This window comes from Salmo salar, chromosome 19 (genome assembly GCF_965601325.2).
Source record: "Salmo salar chromosome 19, fSalSal1, whole genome shotgun sequence".
NCBI lineage: Eukaryota > Metazoa > Chordata > Actinopteri > Salmoniformes > Salmonidae > Salmo > Salmo salar.
This window is the reverse complement of record NC_138309.1, coordinates 79,101,956-79,118,613: the sequence shown is the minus strand read 5'-3', so window position 1 is coordinate 79,118,613 and position 16,658 is coordinate 79,101,956. Positions and strand designations below refer to the sequence as shown.

At 40.1% G+C, this 16,658-nt stretch overlaps 1 protein-coding gene across 2 annotated transcripts in view; it reads left to right on the top strand.

The window, feature by feature from the left end:
* LOC106579659 (GTP-binding protein Rheb) overlaps positions 1 to 16,658 on the top strand; it is a 39,328-nt gene that overhangs the window by 18,409 nt on the left and 4,261 nt on the right. For both annotated transcript variants that reach the window (XM_014159794.3, XM_014159793.3), the window contains 2 exons: positions 1,916 to 1,972; positions 2,066 to 2,113. In XM_014159794.3, coding sequence (XP_014015269.1) covers positions 1,916 to 1,972; positions 2,066 to 2,113 — 105 coding nt within the window. The remainder of the gene's footprint in view (positions 1 to 1,915; positions 1,973 to 2,065; positions 2,114 to 16,658) is intronic.

The window sequence follows — 16,658 nt, the reverse complement described above, 5'->3', positions numbered from 1 at the left end:
ATTCCTCTTGTTTAGATTTTATTTTTATTTTTTTTCAATTTTATCAGAAGTTGTTTGTTTATGGACTCCTCAATTAGTGTCAGCTGCTTGCTGTTGTACTGTGCTTTTTGGTTCTGAGTGTATGTTTATAGAGTTTTAAAGTCTCACAGTAATGAAGGCGCAATTCACCATTATTTGGGTCTGCTTTTTTCTCTGCTTTCTGTCTGTCTTTCTCTCTCTTTCTCTCTCTGTTTCTGTCTGTTTCTCTGTGTCTCTGTGTCTCTCTCTCTCTCTCTCTCTCTCGCTCTCTCTCTCCATTAATATGAGAATGAAAAAGTACAGAAGCTCTCCAGACTGCAGAGAGTTGACCAAAATTAAAGTTGTATTTTATTTAACCAGGAAAAGCCCAATATGACCCAGATTCTCTTTTTCAAGGGCTTCCTGATAACTGGACTGCTGCATTTTCTCTCCTGTAATGCCTCCATACATTTCTAGACAATAATTTCAACAGGATTCATACTGTAGCAAATGATTTGTCCTGTGTAAGACTATTGTACTGGAGCCTAGGGTGTGTGTGTGTGTGCCCCAGAGACTTATGTAAGATGCCATGGGAGCGGGCCTAGGGAGACTTTCCCTGGAGAAATCTGTTCCTAACCCCATCCCGTCATGTCTTCCTACTGGCCAGTTAATGATGTCAAATTTCGTTAATGTCCCCATTGATTTACATGCATTTCTACTGACCAGATTGGGACTCAACGTTCGTCATTTTATATTGAGCCTCAAACCCTGCGTCAGGTCTAGCTCACCATCTGCCGGGTTTTAAAATAACAGATGCATCTGGTTTTCAGAGGAAATGGAAAGAGAGCCTGTGACTCGACTTCCCCTTTTGGACGTTAACAAGGCGACTCTCCATCTTACCTCCTCCTCCACATTTACTGGATTGGTTCAACAGGGCAGATGAGAACCTCCCCATCTTCTTTTTCTCCTCAGGACCAGAAAGATAAGACAAGACACTAAGGCATTTATTATACGCCTGCTACGTTAGGTTGAGTTATATAGGCCTCTACAGTAGACTATGGCACTGATGGAACAACATTCCTCAACTAGGTGTTGGAAAGGCATCTAACAAGCAAACAAATAGCACATTAAGTACAGTAGTATTGAAATGGCACATTGTTAAGTACAGTAGTATTGATGGTTCTTCTCATTTGAGGGAGGCTACTTCTCATATCAAAGCTTATGTCGTATCGATTTCAAGCAATGGTTCAACCGCAACGGTCCTCTTTTTTGAATGCAGCCCTGATTTTTGTCCCAGTCTGGTCGTTAGGCAACGTTTGTCAATGTAATCATGGTAGTTCATGCCTCCCATCAGCCCTCTCCAAATCCATACCAATGTAACGCATTTAATGAGCAAATTATTCTTTTGATGAGGCCCCTATTAAAAATCTATGTAGGTGATAAAAGGCTGTGGTTAATTTATTGTTATTGTGAAGATGTGGATGGACCAGCACCCACTTAGCTCTGATGGTGTTGCTGCTTATTCATTCACACACACACACACACACACACACACACACACACACACACACACACACACACACACACACACAGACTGGGGGTGCCGGGGACAGAGAATGCAGCCATTTGATATGCTGGACACCTACATGTTGCAAATATAGCATGGTCCGACCTAGAAAATGTCAAGCTTTACACCCATTTAAGTACAAGTAAGCATTTTTACACACATTTCTAGACCCAATTTTTAAGTATTCAACTGTATAAGTTTTGTAAGATTTCTTTGAGAATGGATGTAATAATGTTGTTGACTCTGGCCTTATGTTGAGTAGGAGTTTTGTTTAATGCTTTAAAGGGCTTTCCTTTTAATTTGGCCTGATCATAAAAGATTGAATGACCTTTTTTTTGTTTTCTTTTGTAGTTTTGAAGTAATAAAAGTTATCCACGAAAAATTATTGGATATGGTGGGTAAAGTACAGTAAGTAGACTGTTCCTCTATCTGACAATGTTTATATACATATATACAGTGTTTCACTGATTCGTTTGACTGACAGGACTTTGTCTTCTGCAGAGTACCCATCATGTTGGTGGGGAACAAGAAAGATCTACACATGGAACGGTATGAGACACACATACACACACACACACACTACACATACACACACACACAGCTAGTCTTCCCAGAGGAACCAGACAGTTCTTTTCATTTTCTTAAATTAGATTTAACAGGGATTTACTGTTCTGTGACTGTCTTGTCGTTATGTTTGAGTCTGTGGAGACCTGTTCAGATTACCGAGTGGAGAGAAAGTACATTGGTTCAGCAGAGGGTGCGGGGCTGAAATAAACCTTTAGGACTTGATCTCCTGTCATTTTATGGGCCTGTCATACAAGGCTCCACATCTTACATCTTTTGCACGGAGGGCGAAATTGCAACAAGCTCTGTCTCACTGCAGAAGTAGACGTATATCCACGTTCTCCAAATGTCAAATTTCAGTGTTTTTGTTTCTCCTGCTCCATCATTCCATTTCTCCAAACATCACATTTTGAAGTTAAGGGTTGAGTTTAGTCACTCATTCTGAATGGTTAAGGTAAGGGTTAAAATTTTGGATAGGGTACATTTTTAAAATGAAAAACCAGTGTCCACAACTGGTGTCAAACACTTACACTTCTGATCCAGAGTCATGGGATTACACTTTTCCACAACCCTCATCCACAACGTCCTGGAAAAACCCAAGCCTACTTGGTGGTAATAGTGCTCACTGTTGCCCCTGTTTTGAAGGCATGGATCGATGACTGCAAAATCTGACAATCTTGAACGATCTCCCTGGAAATCCATCTCCCACTCAATGCCATTCCCTGGCTGTCCTGGCTCAACTAAACTAGACTACTGGCCTGTTGGCACATTGACACTAGCTGGTAAACAGTGGTCCAGTCAGCTCTAAGCTGTCTTTGGCTCAGGCTCTGTTTTGGAGAAGGTGGGGTCGGTCTCCAGTCAGTTAGTTAGGCCTAATTCCTGACTTGAGAATGTAGCAAGTATGGGAGGAAAGTGGAGTGGTGGTGGTTATTGGAAGACAGTGTAGTAGTAGTAGTAGTTATAGGAAGACAGTGTAGTAGTAGTTATAGGAAGATAGTGTAGTAGTTATAGGATGACAGTGTAGTAGTTATAGGATGACAGTGTAGTAGTTATAGGATGACAGTGTAGTAGTTATAGGATGACAGTGTAGTAGTTATAGGATGACAGTGTAGTAGTTGTAGGAAGATAGTGTAGTAGTAGTTATAGGAAGATAGTGTAGTAGTAGTTATAGGAAGATAGTGTAGTAGTAGTAGTTATAGGAAGATAGTGTAGTAGTAGTAGTAGTTATAGGAAGACAGTGTAGTAGTAGTAGTAGTAGTAGTAGTAGTTATAGGAAGGTAGTAGTAGTAGTTATAGGAAGGTAGTAGTAGTTATAGGAAGATAGTGTAGTAGTAGTAGTTATAGGAAGACAGTGTAGTAGTAGTAGTAGTTATAGGAAGATAGTGTAGTAGTTATAGGAAGATAGTGTAGTAGTAGTTATAGGAAGATAGTGTAGTAGTAGTAGTTATAGGAAGACAGTGTAGTAGTAGTTATAGGAAGGTAGTAGTAGTTATAGGAAGATAGTGTAGTTGTAGGAAGATAGTGTAGCAGTAGTAGTTGTTGTAGGAAGAAAGTGTAGCAGTAGTTGTAGGAAGACAGTGTAGTAGTAGTTGTAGGAAGATAGTGTAGCAGCAGTAGTTGTTGTAGGAAGATAGTGAAGTAGCAGTAGTTGTTGTAGGAAGATAGTGTAGTTGCAGTAGTAGTTGTAGGAAGATGGTGTAGTTGCAGTAGTAGTTGTAGGAAGATAGTGTAGTAGTAGTAGTTGTAGGAAGACAGTGTAGTAGTAGTAGTGTAGTAGGAAGATAGTGTTGTAGGAAGATAGTGTAGTTGCAGTAGTTGTTGTAGGAAGATAGTGTAGTTGCAGTAGTAGTTGTAGGAAGATAGTGTAGTTGCAGTAGTAGTTGTAGGAAGATAGTGTAGTTGCAGTAGTAGTTGTAGGAAGATAGTGTAGTTGCAGTAGTATTTGTAGGAAGATAGTTGTAGGAAGATAGTGTAGTTGTAGGAAGATAGTGTAGTAGTTGTAGGAAGATAAGATAGTGTAGTTGCAGTAGTAGTTGTAGGAAGATAGTGTAGTAGTTGTAGGAAGACAGTGTAGTAGTAGTAGTAGTGTATAGGAAGATAGTGTAGTAGTAGTTGTAGGAAGATGGTGTAGTTGTTGTAGGAAGATAGTGTAGTTGCAGTAGTAGTTGTAGGAAGATAGTGTAGTTGCAGTAGTAGTTGTAGGAAGATAGTTGTAGGAAGATAGTGTAGTTGTAGTAGTTGTAGGAAGATAGTGTAATTGTAGTAGTTATAGGAAGATAGTGCAGTAGTAGTTGTAGGAAGATAGTGCAGTAGTAGTTGTAGGAAGATAGTGCAGTAGTAGTTGTAGGAAGATAGTGCAGCAGTAGTTGTAGGAAGATAGTTGTAGGAAGATAGTGTAGTAGTTGTAGGAAGTAAGATAGTGTAATTGTAGTAGTTGTAGGAAGATAGTGTAGTAGTAGTAGTTGTAGGAAGATAGTGTCAGTAGTAGTTGTAGGAAGATAGTGCAGTAGTAGTTGTAGGAAGATAGTGCAGCAGTAGTTGTAGGAAGATAGTGCAGCAGTAGTTGTAGGAAGATAGTGCAGCAGTAGTTGTAGGAAGATAGTGCAGCAGCAGTTGTAGGAAGATAGTGCAGCAGCAGTTGTAGGAAGATAGTGCAGCAGCAGTTGTAGGAAGATAGTGCAGCAGCAGTTGTAGGAAGATAGTGCAGCAGCAGTTGTAGGAAGATAGTGCAGCAGCAGTTGTAGGAAGATAGTGCAGCAGCAGTTGTAGGAAGATAGTGCAGCAGCAGTTGTAGGAAGATAGTGCAGCAGCAGTTGTAGGAAGATAGTGCAGCAGCAGTTGTAGGAAGATAGTGCAGCAGCAGTTGTAGGAAGATAGTGCAGCAGCAGTTGTAGGAAGATAGTGCAGCAGCAGTTGTAGGAAGATAGTGCAGCAGCAGTTGTAGGAAGATAGTGCAGCAGCAGTTGTAGGAAGATAGTGCAGCAGCAGTTGTAGGAAGATAGTGCAGCAGCAGTTGTAGGAAGATAGTGCAGCAGCAGTTGTAGGAAGATAGTGCAGCAGCAGTTGTAGGAAGATAGTGCAGCAGCAGTTGTAGGAAGATAGTGCAGCAGCAGTTGTAGGAAGATAGTGCAGCAGCAGTTGTAGGAAGATAGTGCAGCAGCAGTTGTAGGAAGATAGTGGCAGCAGCAGTTGTAGGAAGATAGTGCAGCAGCAGTTGTAGGAAGATAGTGCAGCAGCAGTTGTAGGAAGATAGTGCAGCAGCAGTTGTAGGAAGATAGTGCAGCAGCAGTTGTAGGAAGATAGTGCAGCAGTAGTAGTTGTAGGAAGATAGTGCAGCAGTAGTAGTTGTAGGAAGATAGTGCAGCAGTAGTAGTTGTAGGAAGATAGTAGCAGCAGTAGTTGTAGGAAGATAGTAGCAGTAGTAGTTGTAGGAAGATAGTAGTTGTAGTAGTAGTTGTAGTAGTAGTTGTAGGAAGATAGTGTAGTAGTTGTAGGAAGATAGTGTAGTAGTAGTTGTAGGAAGATATTGTAGCAGTAGTAGTTGTAGGAAGATAGTGCAGCAGTAGTTGTAGGAAGATAGTAGCAGTAGTAGTTGTAGGAAGATAGTAGTTGTAGTAGTAGTTGTAGTAGTAGTTGTAGGAAGATAGTGTAGTAGTAGTAGTTATAGGAAGATAGTGTAGTAGTTGTAGGAAGATAGTGTAGTAGTAGTTATAGGAAGATAGTGCAGCAGCAGTTGTAGGAAGATAGTGCAGCAGCAGTTGTAGGAAGATAGTGCAGCAGTAGTAGTTGTAGGAAGATAGTGCAGCAGTAGTAGTTGTAGGAAGATAGTGCAGCAGTAGTTGTAGGAAGATAGTAGCAGCAGTAGTTGTAGGAAGATAGTAGCAGTAGTAGTTGTAGGAAGATAGTAGTTGTAGTAGTAGTTGTAGTAGTAGTTGTAGGAAGATAGTGTAGTAGTTGTAGGAAGATAGTGTAGTAGTAGTAGTTATAGGAAGATAGTGTAGTAGTAGTAGGAAGATAGTGTAGTAGTAGTTGTAGGAAGATAGTAGTTGTAGTAGTAGTTGTAGGAAGATATTGTAGCAGTAGTAGTTGTAGGAAGATAGTGCAGCAGTAGTTGTAGGAAGATAGTAGCAGTAGTAGTTGTAGGAAGATAGTAGTTGTAGTAGTAGTTGTAGTAGTAGTTGTAGGAAGATAGTGTAGTAGTAGTAGTTATAGGAAGATAGTGTAGTAGTTGTAGGAAGATAGTGTAGTAGTAGTTATAGGAAGATAGTGCAGCAGTAGTTGTAGGAAGATAGTGTAGCAGCAGTAGTTGTAGGAAGATAGTAGTTGTAGCAGTAGTTGTAGGAAGATAGTAGTTGTAGTAGTAGTTGTAGGAAGATAGTAGTTGTAGTAGTAGTTGTAGGAAGATATTGTAGCAGTAGTAGTTGTAGGAAGATATTGTAGCAGTTGTAGGAAGATATTGTAGTAGTTGTAGGAAGATAGTGTAGTAGTAGTTATAGGAAGACAGTGTAGCGTAGTAGTTATAGGAAGACAGTGTAGTAGTAGTTATAGGAAGACAGTGTAGTAGTAGTTATAGGAAGACAGTGTAGTAGTAGTAGTAGTTATAGGAAGATAGTGTAGTAGTAGTAGTTATAGGAAGATAGTGTAGTAGTTATAGGAAGATAGTGTAGTAGTTGTAGGAAGATAGTGTAGTAGTAGTTGTAGGAAGATAGTGCAGCAGTAGTTGTAGGAAGATAGTGCAGCAGTAGTTGTAGGAAGATAGTGCAGCAGTAGTTGTAGGAAGATAGTGCAGCAGTAGTTGTAGGAAGATAGTGCAGCAGTAGTTGTAGGAAGATAGTGCAGCAGTAGTTGTAGGAAGATAGTGCAGCAGTAGTTGTAGGAAGATAGTGTGCAGAGTTGTGGGGGGCAGTAGTTGTAGGAAGATAGTGTAGCAGTAGTTGTAGGAAGATAGTGTAGCAGTAGTAGTTGTAGGAAGATAGTGCGAGGGGGGGCAGTAGTGTGTAGGAAGATAGTGTAGCAGTAGTAGTTGTAGGAAGATAGTAGCGTAGTGGGGGGGCAGTAGTAGTTGTAGGAAGATAGTGTAGCAGTAGTAGGGTAGTGTAGCGTAGTAGGTAGGAAGATAGTGTAGTAGTTGTAGGAAGATAGTGTAGCAGTAGTAGTTGTAGGAAGATAGTGTAGCAGTAGTAGTTGTAGGAAGATATTGTAGCAGTAGTAGTTGTAGGAAGATATTGTAGCAGTAGTAGTTGTAGGAAGATAGTGTAGTAGCAGTAGTAGTTGTAGGAAGATAGTGTAGCAGTAGTAGTTGTAGGAAGATATTGTAGCAGTAGTAGTTGTAGGAAGATAGTGTAGTAGTTGTAGGAAGATAGTGTAGTAGTTGTAGGAAGATAGTGTAGTAGTTATAGGAAGACAGTGTAGTAGTAGTAGTTATAGGATGACAGTGTAGTTATAGGAAGACAGTGTAGTAGTAGTTATAGGAAGACAGTGTAGTAGTAGTAGTAGTAGTTATAGGAAGATAGTGTAGTAGTAGTTGTAGGAAGATAGTGTAGTAGTAGTTATAGGAAGATAGTGTAGTAGTAGTTATAGGAAGACAGTGTAGTAGTAGTTATAGGAAGACAGTGTAGTAGTAGTAGTGTATAGGAAGACAGTGTAGTAGTAGTAGTAGTTATAGGAAGACAGTGTAGTAGTAGTAGTAGTAGTTATAGGAAGACAGTGTAGTAGTAGTAGTAGTTATAGGAAGATAGTGTAGTAGTAGTTATAGGAAGATAGTGTAGTAGTAGTAGTTATAGGAAGATAGTGTAGTAGTAGTAGTTATAGGAAGATAGTGTAGTAGTAGTAGTTATAGGAAGATAGTGTAGTAGTTATAGGAAGATAGTGTAGTAGTAGTTGTAGGAAGATAGTGTAGTAGTAGTTGTAGGAAGATAGTGTAGTAGTAGTTGTAGGAAGATAGTGTAGTAGTAGTTATAGGAAGATAGTGTAGTAGTTGTAGGAAGATAGTGTAGTAGTAGTTGTAGGAAGATAGTGTAGTTGTAGGAAGATAGTGTAGTAGTAGTTATAGGAAGATAGTGTAGTAGTAGTTATAGGAAGATAGTGTAGTAGTAGTTATAGGAAGATAGTGTAGTAGTAGTAGTTATAGGAAGATAGTGTAGTAGTAGTAGTTATAGGAAGATAGTGTAGTAGTTATAGGAAGATAGTGTAGTAGTTGTAGGAAGATAGTGTAGTAGTTGTAGGAAGATAGTGTAGTAGTTGTAGGAAGATAGTGTAGTAGTTGTAGGAAGATAGTGTAGTAGTTGTAGGAAGATAGTGTAGTGTTGTAGGAAGATAGTGTAGTTGTAGGAAGATAGTGTAGTTGTAGGAAGATAGTGTAGTTGTAGGAAGATAGTGTAGTTGTAGGAAGATAGTGTAGTTGTAGGAAGATAGTGTAGTTGTAGGAAGATAGTGTAGTTGTAGGAGATAGTGTAGTTATAGGAAGATAGTGTAGTAGTAGTTATAGGAAGATGGTAGTAGTAGTAGTAGTTATAGGAAGATGGTGGTAGTAGTAGTAGTAGTTATAGGAAGATGGTAGTAGTAGTAGTAGTTATAGGAAGATGGTAGTAGTAGTAGTAGTTATAGGAAGATGGTAGTAGTAGTAGTAGTTATAGGAAGATGGTAGTAGTAGTTATAGGAAGATGGTAGTAGTAGTAGTAGTTATAGGAAGATGGTGTAGTAGTAGTTATAGGAAGATAGTGTAGTAGTAGTTATAGGAAGATAGTGTAGTAGTAGTTATAGGAAGATAGTGTAGTAGTAGTAGTAGTTATAGGAAGATAGTGTAGTAGTTATAGGAAGACAGTGTAGTAGTAGTAGTTATAGGAAGATAGTGTAGTAGTTATAGGAAGATAGTGTAGTAGTAGTTATAGGAAGATAGTGTAGTTATAGGAAGATAGTGTAGTTATAGGAAGATAGTGTAGTAGTAGTTATAGGAAGACAGTGTAGTAGTAGTAGTTATAGGAAGACAGTGTAGTAGTAGTAGTTATAGGAAGATAGTGTAGTAGTAGTGTATAGGAAGATAGTGTAGTAGTAGTTATAGGAAGATAGTGTGGTAGTTATAGGAAGATAGTGTAGTAGTAGTTATAGGAAGACAGTGTAGTAGTAGTAGTTATAGGAAGACAGTGTAGTAGTAGTTATAGGAAGATAGTGTAGTTATAGGAAGACAGTGTAGTAGAAGTAGTAGTAGTAGTAGTAGTAGTTATAGGAAGACAGTGTAGTAGTTATAGGAAGATAGTGTAGTAGTAGTTTGGAGTAGGAGAGAGGGGCAGGTGTAGTAGTAGGGCGTGTAGTAGAGAAGGAGCGTGAGTGTGGAGCGTGTAGTAGTTATAGGAAGACAGTGTAGTAGTAGGGTGTGAGTAGGAAGGAGCAGTGTAGTAGTAGTTATAGGAAGACAGTGTAGTAGTAGTTATAGGAAGACAGTGTAGTAGTTATAGGAAGACAGTGTAGTAGTTATAGGAAGACGTGAGTGTAGGGCGTGAGTAGTTATAGGGACAGGAGTAGTGGGTAGTGAGTAGTGTATAGGAAGACAGTGTAGTAGTAGTTATAGGAAGACAGTGTAGTAGTAGTGAGTAGTAGTAGGAAGACAGTGTAGTAGTAGTTATAGGAAGACAGTGTAGTAGTAGTTATAGGAAGATAGTGTAGTAGTTGTAGGAAGCTGGTGTAGTAGTTGTAGGAAGATAGTGTTGTAGTTGTAGGAAGATAGTGTTGTAGGAAGATAGTGTAGTAGTTATAGGAAGACAGTGTAGTAGTAGTTTTAGGACGACAGTGTAGTGTAGTAGGTTTTAGGACGATAGTGTAGTAGTAGTTTTAGGACGATAGTGTAGTAGTAGTTTTAGGACGATAGTGTAGTAGTAGTTTTAGGAAGATAGTGTAGTAGTAGTTATAGGAAGATAGTGTAGTAGTTGTAGGAAGCTGGTGTAGTAGTTGTAGGAAGATAGTGTTGTAGTTGTAGGAAGATAGTGTTGTAGTTGTAGGAAGATAGTGTAGTAGTTATAGGAAGACAGTGTAGTAGTAGTTTTAGGACGACAGTGTAGTAGTAGTTTTAGGACGATAGTGTAGTAGTAGTTTTAGGACGATAGTGTAGTAGTAGTTGTAGGAAGACAGTGTAGTAGTAGTAGTTGTAGGAAGACAGTGTAGTAGTAGTAGTTGTAGGAAGACAGTGTAGTAGTTGTAGGAAGACAGTGTAGTAGTTGTAGGAAGACAGTGTAGTAGTTGTAGGAAGACAGTGTAGTAGTTGTAGGAAGACAGTGTAGTAGTTGTAGGAAGACAGTGTAGTAGTTGTAGGAAGACAGTGTAGTAGTTGTAGGAAGACAGTGTAGTAGTTGTAGGAAGACAGTGTAGTTGTAGGAAGACAGTGTAGTTGTAGGAAGACAGTGTAGTTGTAGGACGACAGTGTAGTTGTAGGAAGACGGTGCTGTAGTAGTTGTAGGAAGACGGTGCTGTAGTAGTTGTAGGAAGACGGTGCTGTAGTAGTTGTAGGAAGATGGTGCTGTAGTTGTAGGAAGATGGTGTTGTAGTTGTAGGAAGATAGTGTAGTAGTAGTTATAGGAAGATAGTGTAGTAGTAGTTATTGTCTGCTGTCTCTTACCAGGGCCTGTATAGTATACTACACTCTGTATTCTGTCTCTTACCAGGCCTGTAGTATACTACACACTGTATTCTGTCTCTTACCAGGCCTGTAGTATACTACACACTGTATTCTGTCTCTTACCAGGCCTGTAGTATACTACACACTGTATTCTGTCTCTTACCAGGCCTGTATAGTATACTACACTCTGTATTCTGTCTCTTACCAGGCCTGTAGTATACTACACACTGTATTCTGTCTCTTACCAGGCCTGTAGTATACTACACACTGTATTCTGTCTCTTACCAGGCCTGTATAGTATACTACACACTGTATTCTGTCTCTTACCAGGCCTGTAGTATACTACACACTGTATTCTGTCTCTTACCAGGCCTGTATAGTATACTACACACTGTATTCTGTCTCTTACCAGGCCTGTATAGTATACTACACACTGTATTCTGTCTCTTACCAGGCCTGTAGTATACTACACACTGTATTCTGTCTCTTACCAGGCCTGTATAGTATACTACACACTGTATTCTGTCTCTTACCAGGCCTGTAGTATACTACACACTGTATTCTGTCTCTTACCAGGCCTGTAGTATACTACACACTGTATTCTGTCTCTTACCAGGCCTGTAGTATAGTGTAGTACACACTGCCAGCCTGATGCTTTTCTGAAAATAGGTCACTCACTCATAGCTCTACATCTTTCCTCCTCCCTCCTTTTTTATTTCTGCTTCCTCTTTCCTACTCTCCCTCTCCGTCATTCCCAGAATAAACAGGAAATGGGGCACAGCCACCTCAAAGCAGGAAATGTTGTCTGCCATTCCCTTCCTCATACACATACACACTCTGGCCCCATTGAGGTTATGTATACGCTCTGGCCCCATTGAGGTGATGTATACACTCTGACCCCATTGAGGTGATGTATGCACTCTGACCCCATTGAGGTGATGTACGCACTCTGACCCCATTGAGATGATGTACACACTCTGACCCCATTGAGGTGATGTACGCACTCTGACCCCATTGAGGTGATGTATACACTCTGACCCCATTGAGGTGATGTATGCACTCTGACCCCATTGAGGTGATGTACGCACTCTGACCCCATTGAGATGATGTACACACTCTGACCCCATTGAGGTGATGTACGCACTCTGACCCCATTGAGGTGATGTATACACTCTGACCCCATTGAGGTGATGTATGCACTCTGACCCCATTGAGGTGATGTACGCACTCTGACCCCATTGAGGTGATGTACGCACTCTGACCCCATTGAGGTGATGTACGCACTCTGACCCCATTGAGGTGATGTACGCACTCTGACCCCATTGAGGTGATGTACGCACTCTGACCCCATTGAGGTGATGTACGCACTCTGACCCCATTGAGGTGATGTACGCAGCATTGAGATTATTCATATTCTTCTCAGTGTGGAGTGAGGAGGTGAATTGTCCATTGAACGCACACACAAACACAAAGCCACCCAGACACACACCCACCCACACAGACACACACACACACCCACACTGGAGCCTAGTAGACTGTGTTAGTCCACTAAAGTAATCAAGGCATTACTGATCACTTCCCCATCTCTCTTCTTCCTGTCTCGAGGGCAGTGAAAGGCTTGCGCTGGGCGAAGTGAGAACCGGCTGAACCTCTTTAATGAATCAATAAGTCCGGGCTATTAAATCACAGGAGTGGATGGGAGTGAAGGGGTTACATCACTGGGCTATTTCGCTCGGCTGAAGACTCACGCGATGCAGTTAGGATCATTGGGGAAAAGGGGATGTTATCTGAGTATTGTGATGCTGTCTTTTCAGTTAGTCGGCGTGGTGTATAAATAACATTTACATTTACATTTTAGTCATTTAGCAGACGCTCTTATCCAGAGCGACTTACAGTAGTGAATGCATACATTTCATCAATTTTTTTCCCCCCGTATTTCATAGGAAAGTATTCAGACCCCTTGACTTTTTCCACATTTTGTTAGGTTAAGGCCTTATTCTAAAATTCATTAAATTGTTTTTTTCCCTCATCAATCTACACACAATATCCCCTGGTATTACCGCCACACCGGCGGTCACAAGTCATGAAGCCAGTCAAATTCCGCATGACCCTTTAGTCACGGTAATTGTGTTTCTCCAAGCTCTGACGCTGCTGCTGGTCGTTAGTAGCCTACCAAACTTGCTAACTGCCTGGTACTCAGCACTCTATTGTCCTTCTAATTACTCTGACATCAATGCAAATGTAATCGAAAATCTAATCAAACACTTCATGAGGGCCCATGTTGCACAACATTTCTATAGGCTATGCAATTGCAGAAGAAAACAGAGTGATGGCCTCTATTAAAAAGAGGAGGATCCCATCAGCTTTCTATAGGCTAGGCCTACTGTATTTATTTCTCAACTATCCTAATATTAAGCACGTTGTTTATATTTACAACAGGAGTATAGCCTACCTGGCTGGCATGAAAAAAACCCACTGGGAAATACGTCCTCCAATCACTATTTAAGTGCATAGATGACATGTATTTTTTCCACTGCCCCTGTTTCGAGACTGGTGCATGGTAATGGTCCATTCTAAATCAAAACATATTTAAAACATGTATATGTTAATAAGACAAGATTAAATCAAGAATCGTCTGATGGGTGACAATATTAGCATATAACTTGTGAATTATATATTATCACTTGTGAATGATTCCCAGCGTAAGGCAAGAAACAATGTATTTTTTTGTGACTTTTTCTCATCATATTCGCACACCTCATGTAGCCTAGCCCATAGGCCATTATGTTTTGATAAGGTTTGTATCACAACTAAAGCGGCCAAATAACTTCTTAAAATTAAACACATGAATCCGCTTTATAAGGGGTGTAGAGCCTGACTGGCATACATAAGCAGCTCGTGAGTTTCAAGTTTGGGGAAGATCCAATCAAATCAAATCAAATGTATTTATATAGCCCTTCTTACATCAGTTGATATCTCAAAGTGCTGTACAGAAACCCAGCCTAAAACCCCAAACAGCAAGCAATGCAGGTGTAGAAGCACGGTGGCTAGGAAAAACTCCCTAGAAAGGCCAAAACCTAGGAAGAAACCTAGAGAGGAACCAGGCTATGAGGGGTGGCCAGTCATAGCCTGGTTCCTCTCTAGGTTTCTTCCTAGGTTCTGGCCTTTCTAGGGAGTTTTTCCTAGCCACCTTTCTTCTACACCTGCATTGCTTGCTAATTGGGGTTATTGGCTGGGTTTCTGTACAGCACTTTGAGATATCAGCTGATGTAAGAAGGGCTATATAAATACATTTGATTTGAATCTGGCCCTCAAACCATCACGGTCACCTAATAATCCCCAGTTTACAATTGGCTCATTCATCCCCTACACTCCCCTATAACTATTCCCCAGGTCGTTGCTGTAAATGGGAACGTGTTCTCAGTCAACTTACCTTGTAAAATAACAGATAAATAGAATAGGTTGACTTTTGTACTATGGGGGATAGTAGATTGACAGGCTGGTGCTTTTGCTGTTCGTTAGGCCTACTCATATTGTTGGCTAACAAAGTAAATGTGGACATTTCTTCCAATATCTTCAATAAGCACCTCGGAATTGGATAAGGACTTGCGCAGCTGCGTCCCCGACGTGTCTGTCTTCACTTGTAGCCTGTGAGAAAGACCCAATCACGTGACTGAGAGCCATGTGAGTGAGAGACGCTTTGGATTGCGCAGCACACTCAGGGAGAAGGGCACAACACAGCACTCTGAGCCGCAAAAGGCATGTTTTTTTGGGGGGTGCATTACAGCCACAAAGGGTATGCCGCCGTTAAATTCGAGGCATTATCAAGTGCTTGTCAAATTGTGAATGAGAGACTATTGGAGTGTGTACAGCCTGCGCAAAAAAACAACGCAGAGCTCATGCCTTTCAAGCACTTTTCAAATCATCGTTAGAGTCTCATCATGCAGCCTTACAATGTATTAAACATCAAAACATATAGCCCAACGTTTGTAGAACTAAAGTTACATTAATAACTCTAAAAACAACAGTATTCTTTTCTTCTGAAATAGACTACATTTTCTTCATATCATGCTTCTTTAGAACTGTCTAAAGTAAATCATGGATTTATTGTGAAGGTGTATGCTATATTACATGGATGTATTATACTTTTTAAAATGGCTTGTAGGCTTGGAAAATGTGGAAGCCAGGAGATGCTAAATGTGTTTATGTTAAGTAACGGTGAATTACCGTGAGACTGACAGTTATTTGCTTGACAATCACCGGCTGATGACATTTTGTGACCGCCACATCCCTAGCTGCGACCATAGGAGTTGGCTATATAGCACAAACAGATCTGGGACCAGGGTAGTGTTGAGAAAGGGCGTAGTGAGCCTACTCTGTGGCTCATAGGGCCCAATTCAGACATAGGAAATGACGCCTTTCCTAAGCTCTTATCAGTAGTTGGTATTTAGACTTTGCAGGTGTGGTTCCCTTGAGCTCTGCACACATTTTTCATTAAATAGGGTTTTCAGGACCCTTATCTAAGGCCACCCCTTTAAATTTGGTGTACATTTTTAATTAGATTTTTCTCGACAGACTAACTAGAATATCTGTAGAGAACGGTTCAGAATATAGGGATCAATGAAAGAAAGTAATCTAATATATGCATATTCGTCTCCGTCTCAGCACCAACTGCTAGATGTAATAATACTCTTATCTTGTAGATTATTTAGGCAGTTTTAGGGTTAGGAAAGTGTTATGAATCGGTAACACTTTACACTCAGCGTCATAACATGTTATGACACAGTCATAACAGCTGACATAACTTGTTATGATATGGCCATAACACATATTTAGCCCTATTGTGACATATTGTGTTGTTTTATGGCTCGTTATGACACCTACAGTACATAAGAGTGTAGAAACCAGCACAACCTACCATGGTAGTTATTTTATGGCTGGTTATGACACCTACAGTACATAAGAGTGTAGAAACCAGCACAACCTACCATGGTAGTTATTTTATGGCTGGTTATGACACCTACATACTGTACGTGACAAAACCACACAAGGCAAAACATTCCCTTACGCCATAGCCTACGTGTAAACGGTATGTTTGTTATAAAAAAAAAATTATTGACCATATTAAATTATAATTGTAATTACGCGCACATTGATGTCAGACATGCACCTACCCCAATGCTCTGTTGCTGATGACTGGGATGAATGCAGGAGCAGATTTCAGGAGCAGGACAAGACACCCTCTTTTTGACTGATAGAAGGGCAGTCTGGCTCATATGCTTATGATGGTCCTAATGCTTATTAGTTATTTAAAATAATTATTAAATTATTTAAAGTATGATGAAAAAACATGCCGGTTAAGAATTCATAACAACAAAGGATTTAAGAAACAAACTTTCAAACGAAAGGATAAATGTGGGTTTTGACACTCTTATGTAGGTGTCATAACCAGCCATTAAATAATGCCATATATGTCACAACAGGTGTAAAAACATGGGTCATGACAGTGTTATGACCATATATGACAGATTATTGTAGCTGTTATTACATATTATGACATGGTTATGAATGTGTCATAATGTGTTATAACACTGGGTGTCAAGTAGGAATCAGAAACAGGTTTGGAGAGCCTTTAAGCACTAAATATATTGATGAATAAAAAATGATGGTTTGAGTCATCCTGAAAGTTGGCATATTCAAGTTCAATCCATGAATATATATATTTTTTAAGTGTACAATAGGGGTTGAACAATAGTCCTATAAATCTACCCTAATCATGGAAGTGTATGACAACTGTCCAGTCGTTGTGAACCGTGCTCCAGGTTTAACCTGCAACGTGTGGTCTGACTTCCATAATGACTCAAATAGGCTACATGTCCCAAATGACAAATTATTGTATAACGTTAGACTATGATCCACTAA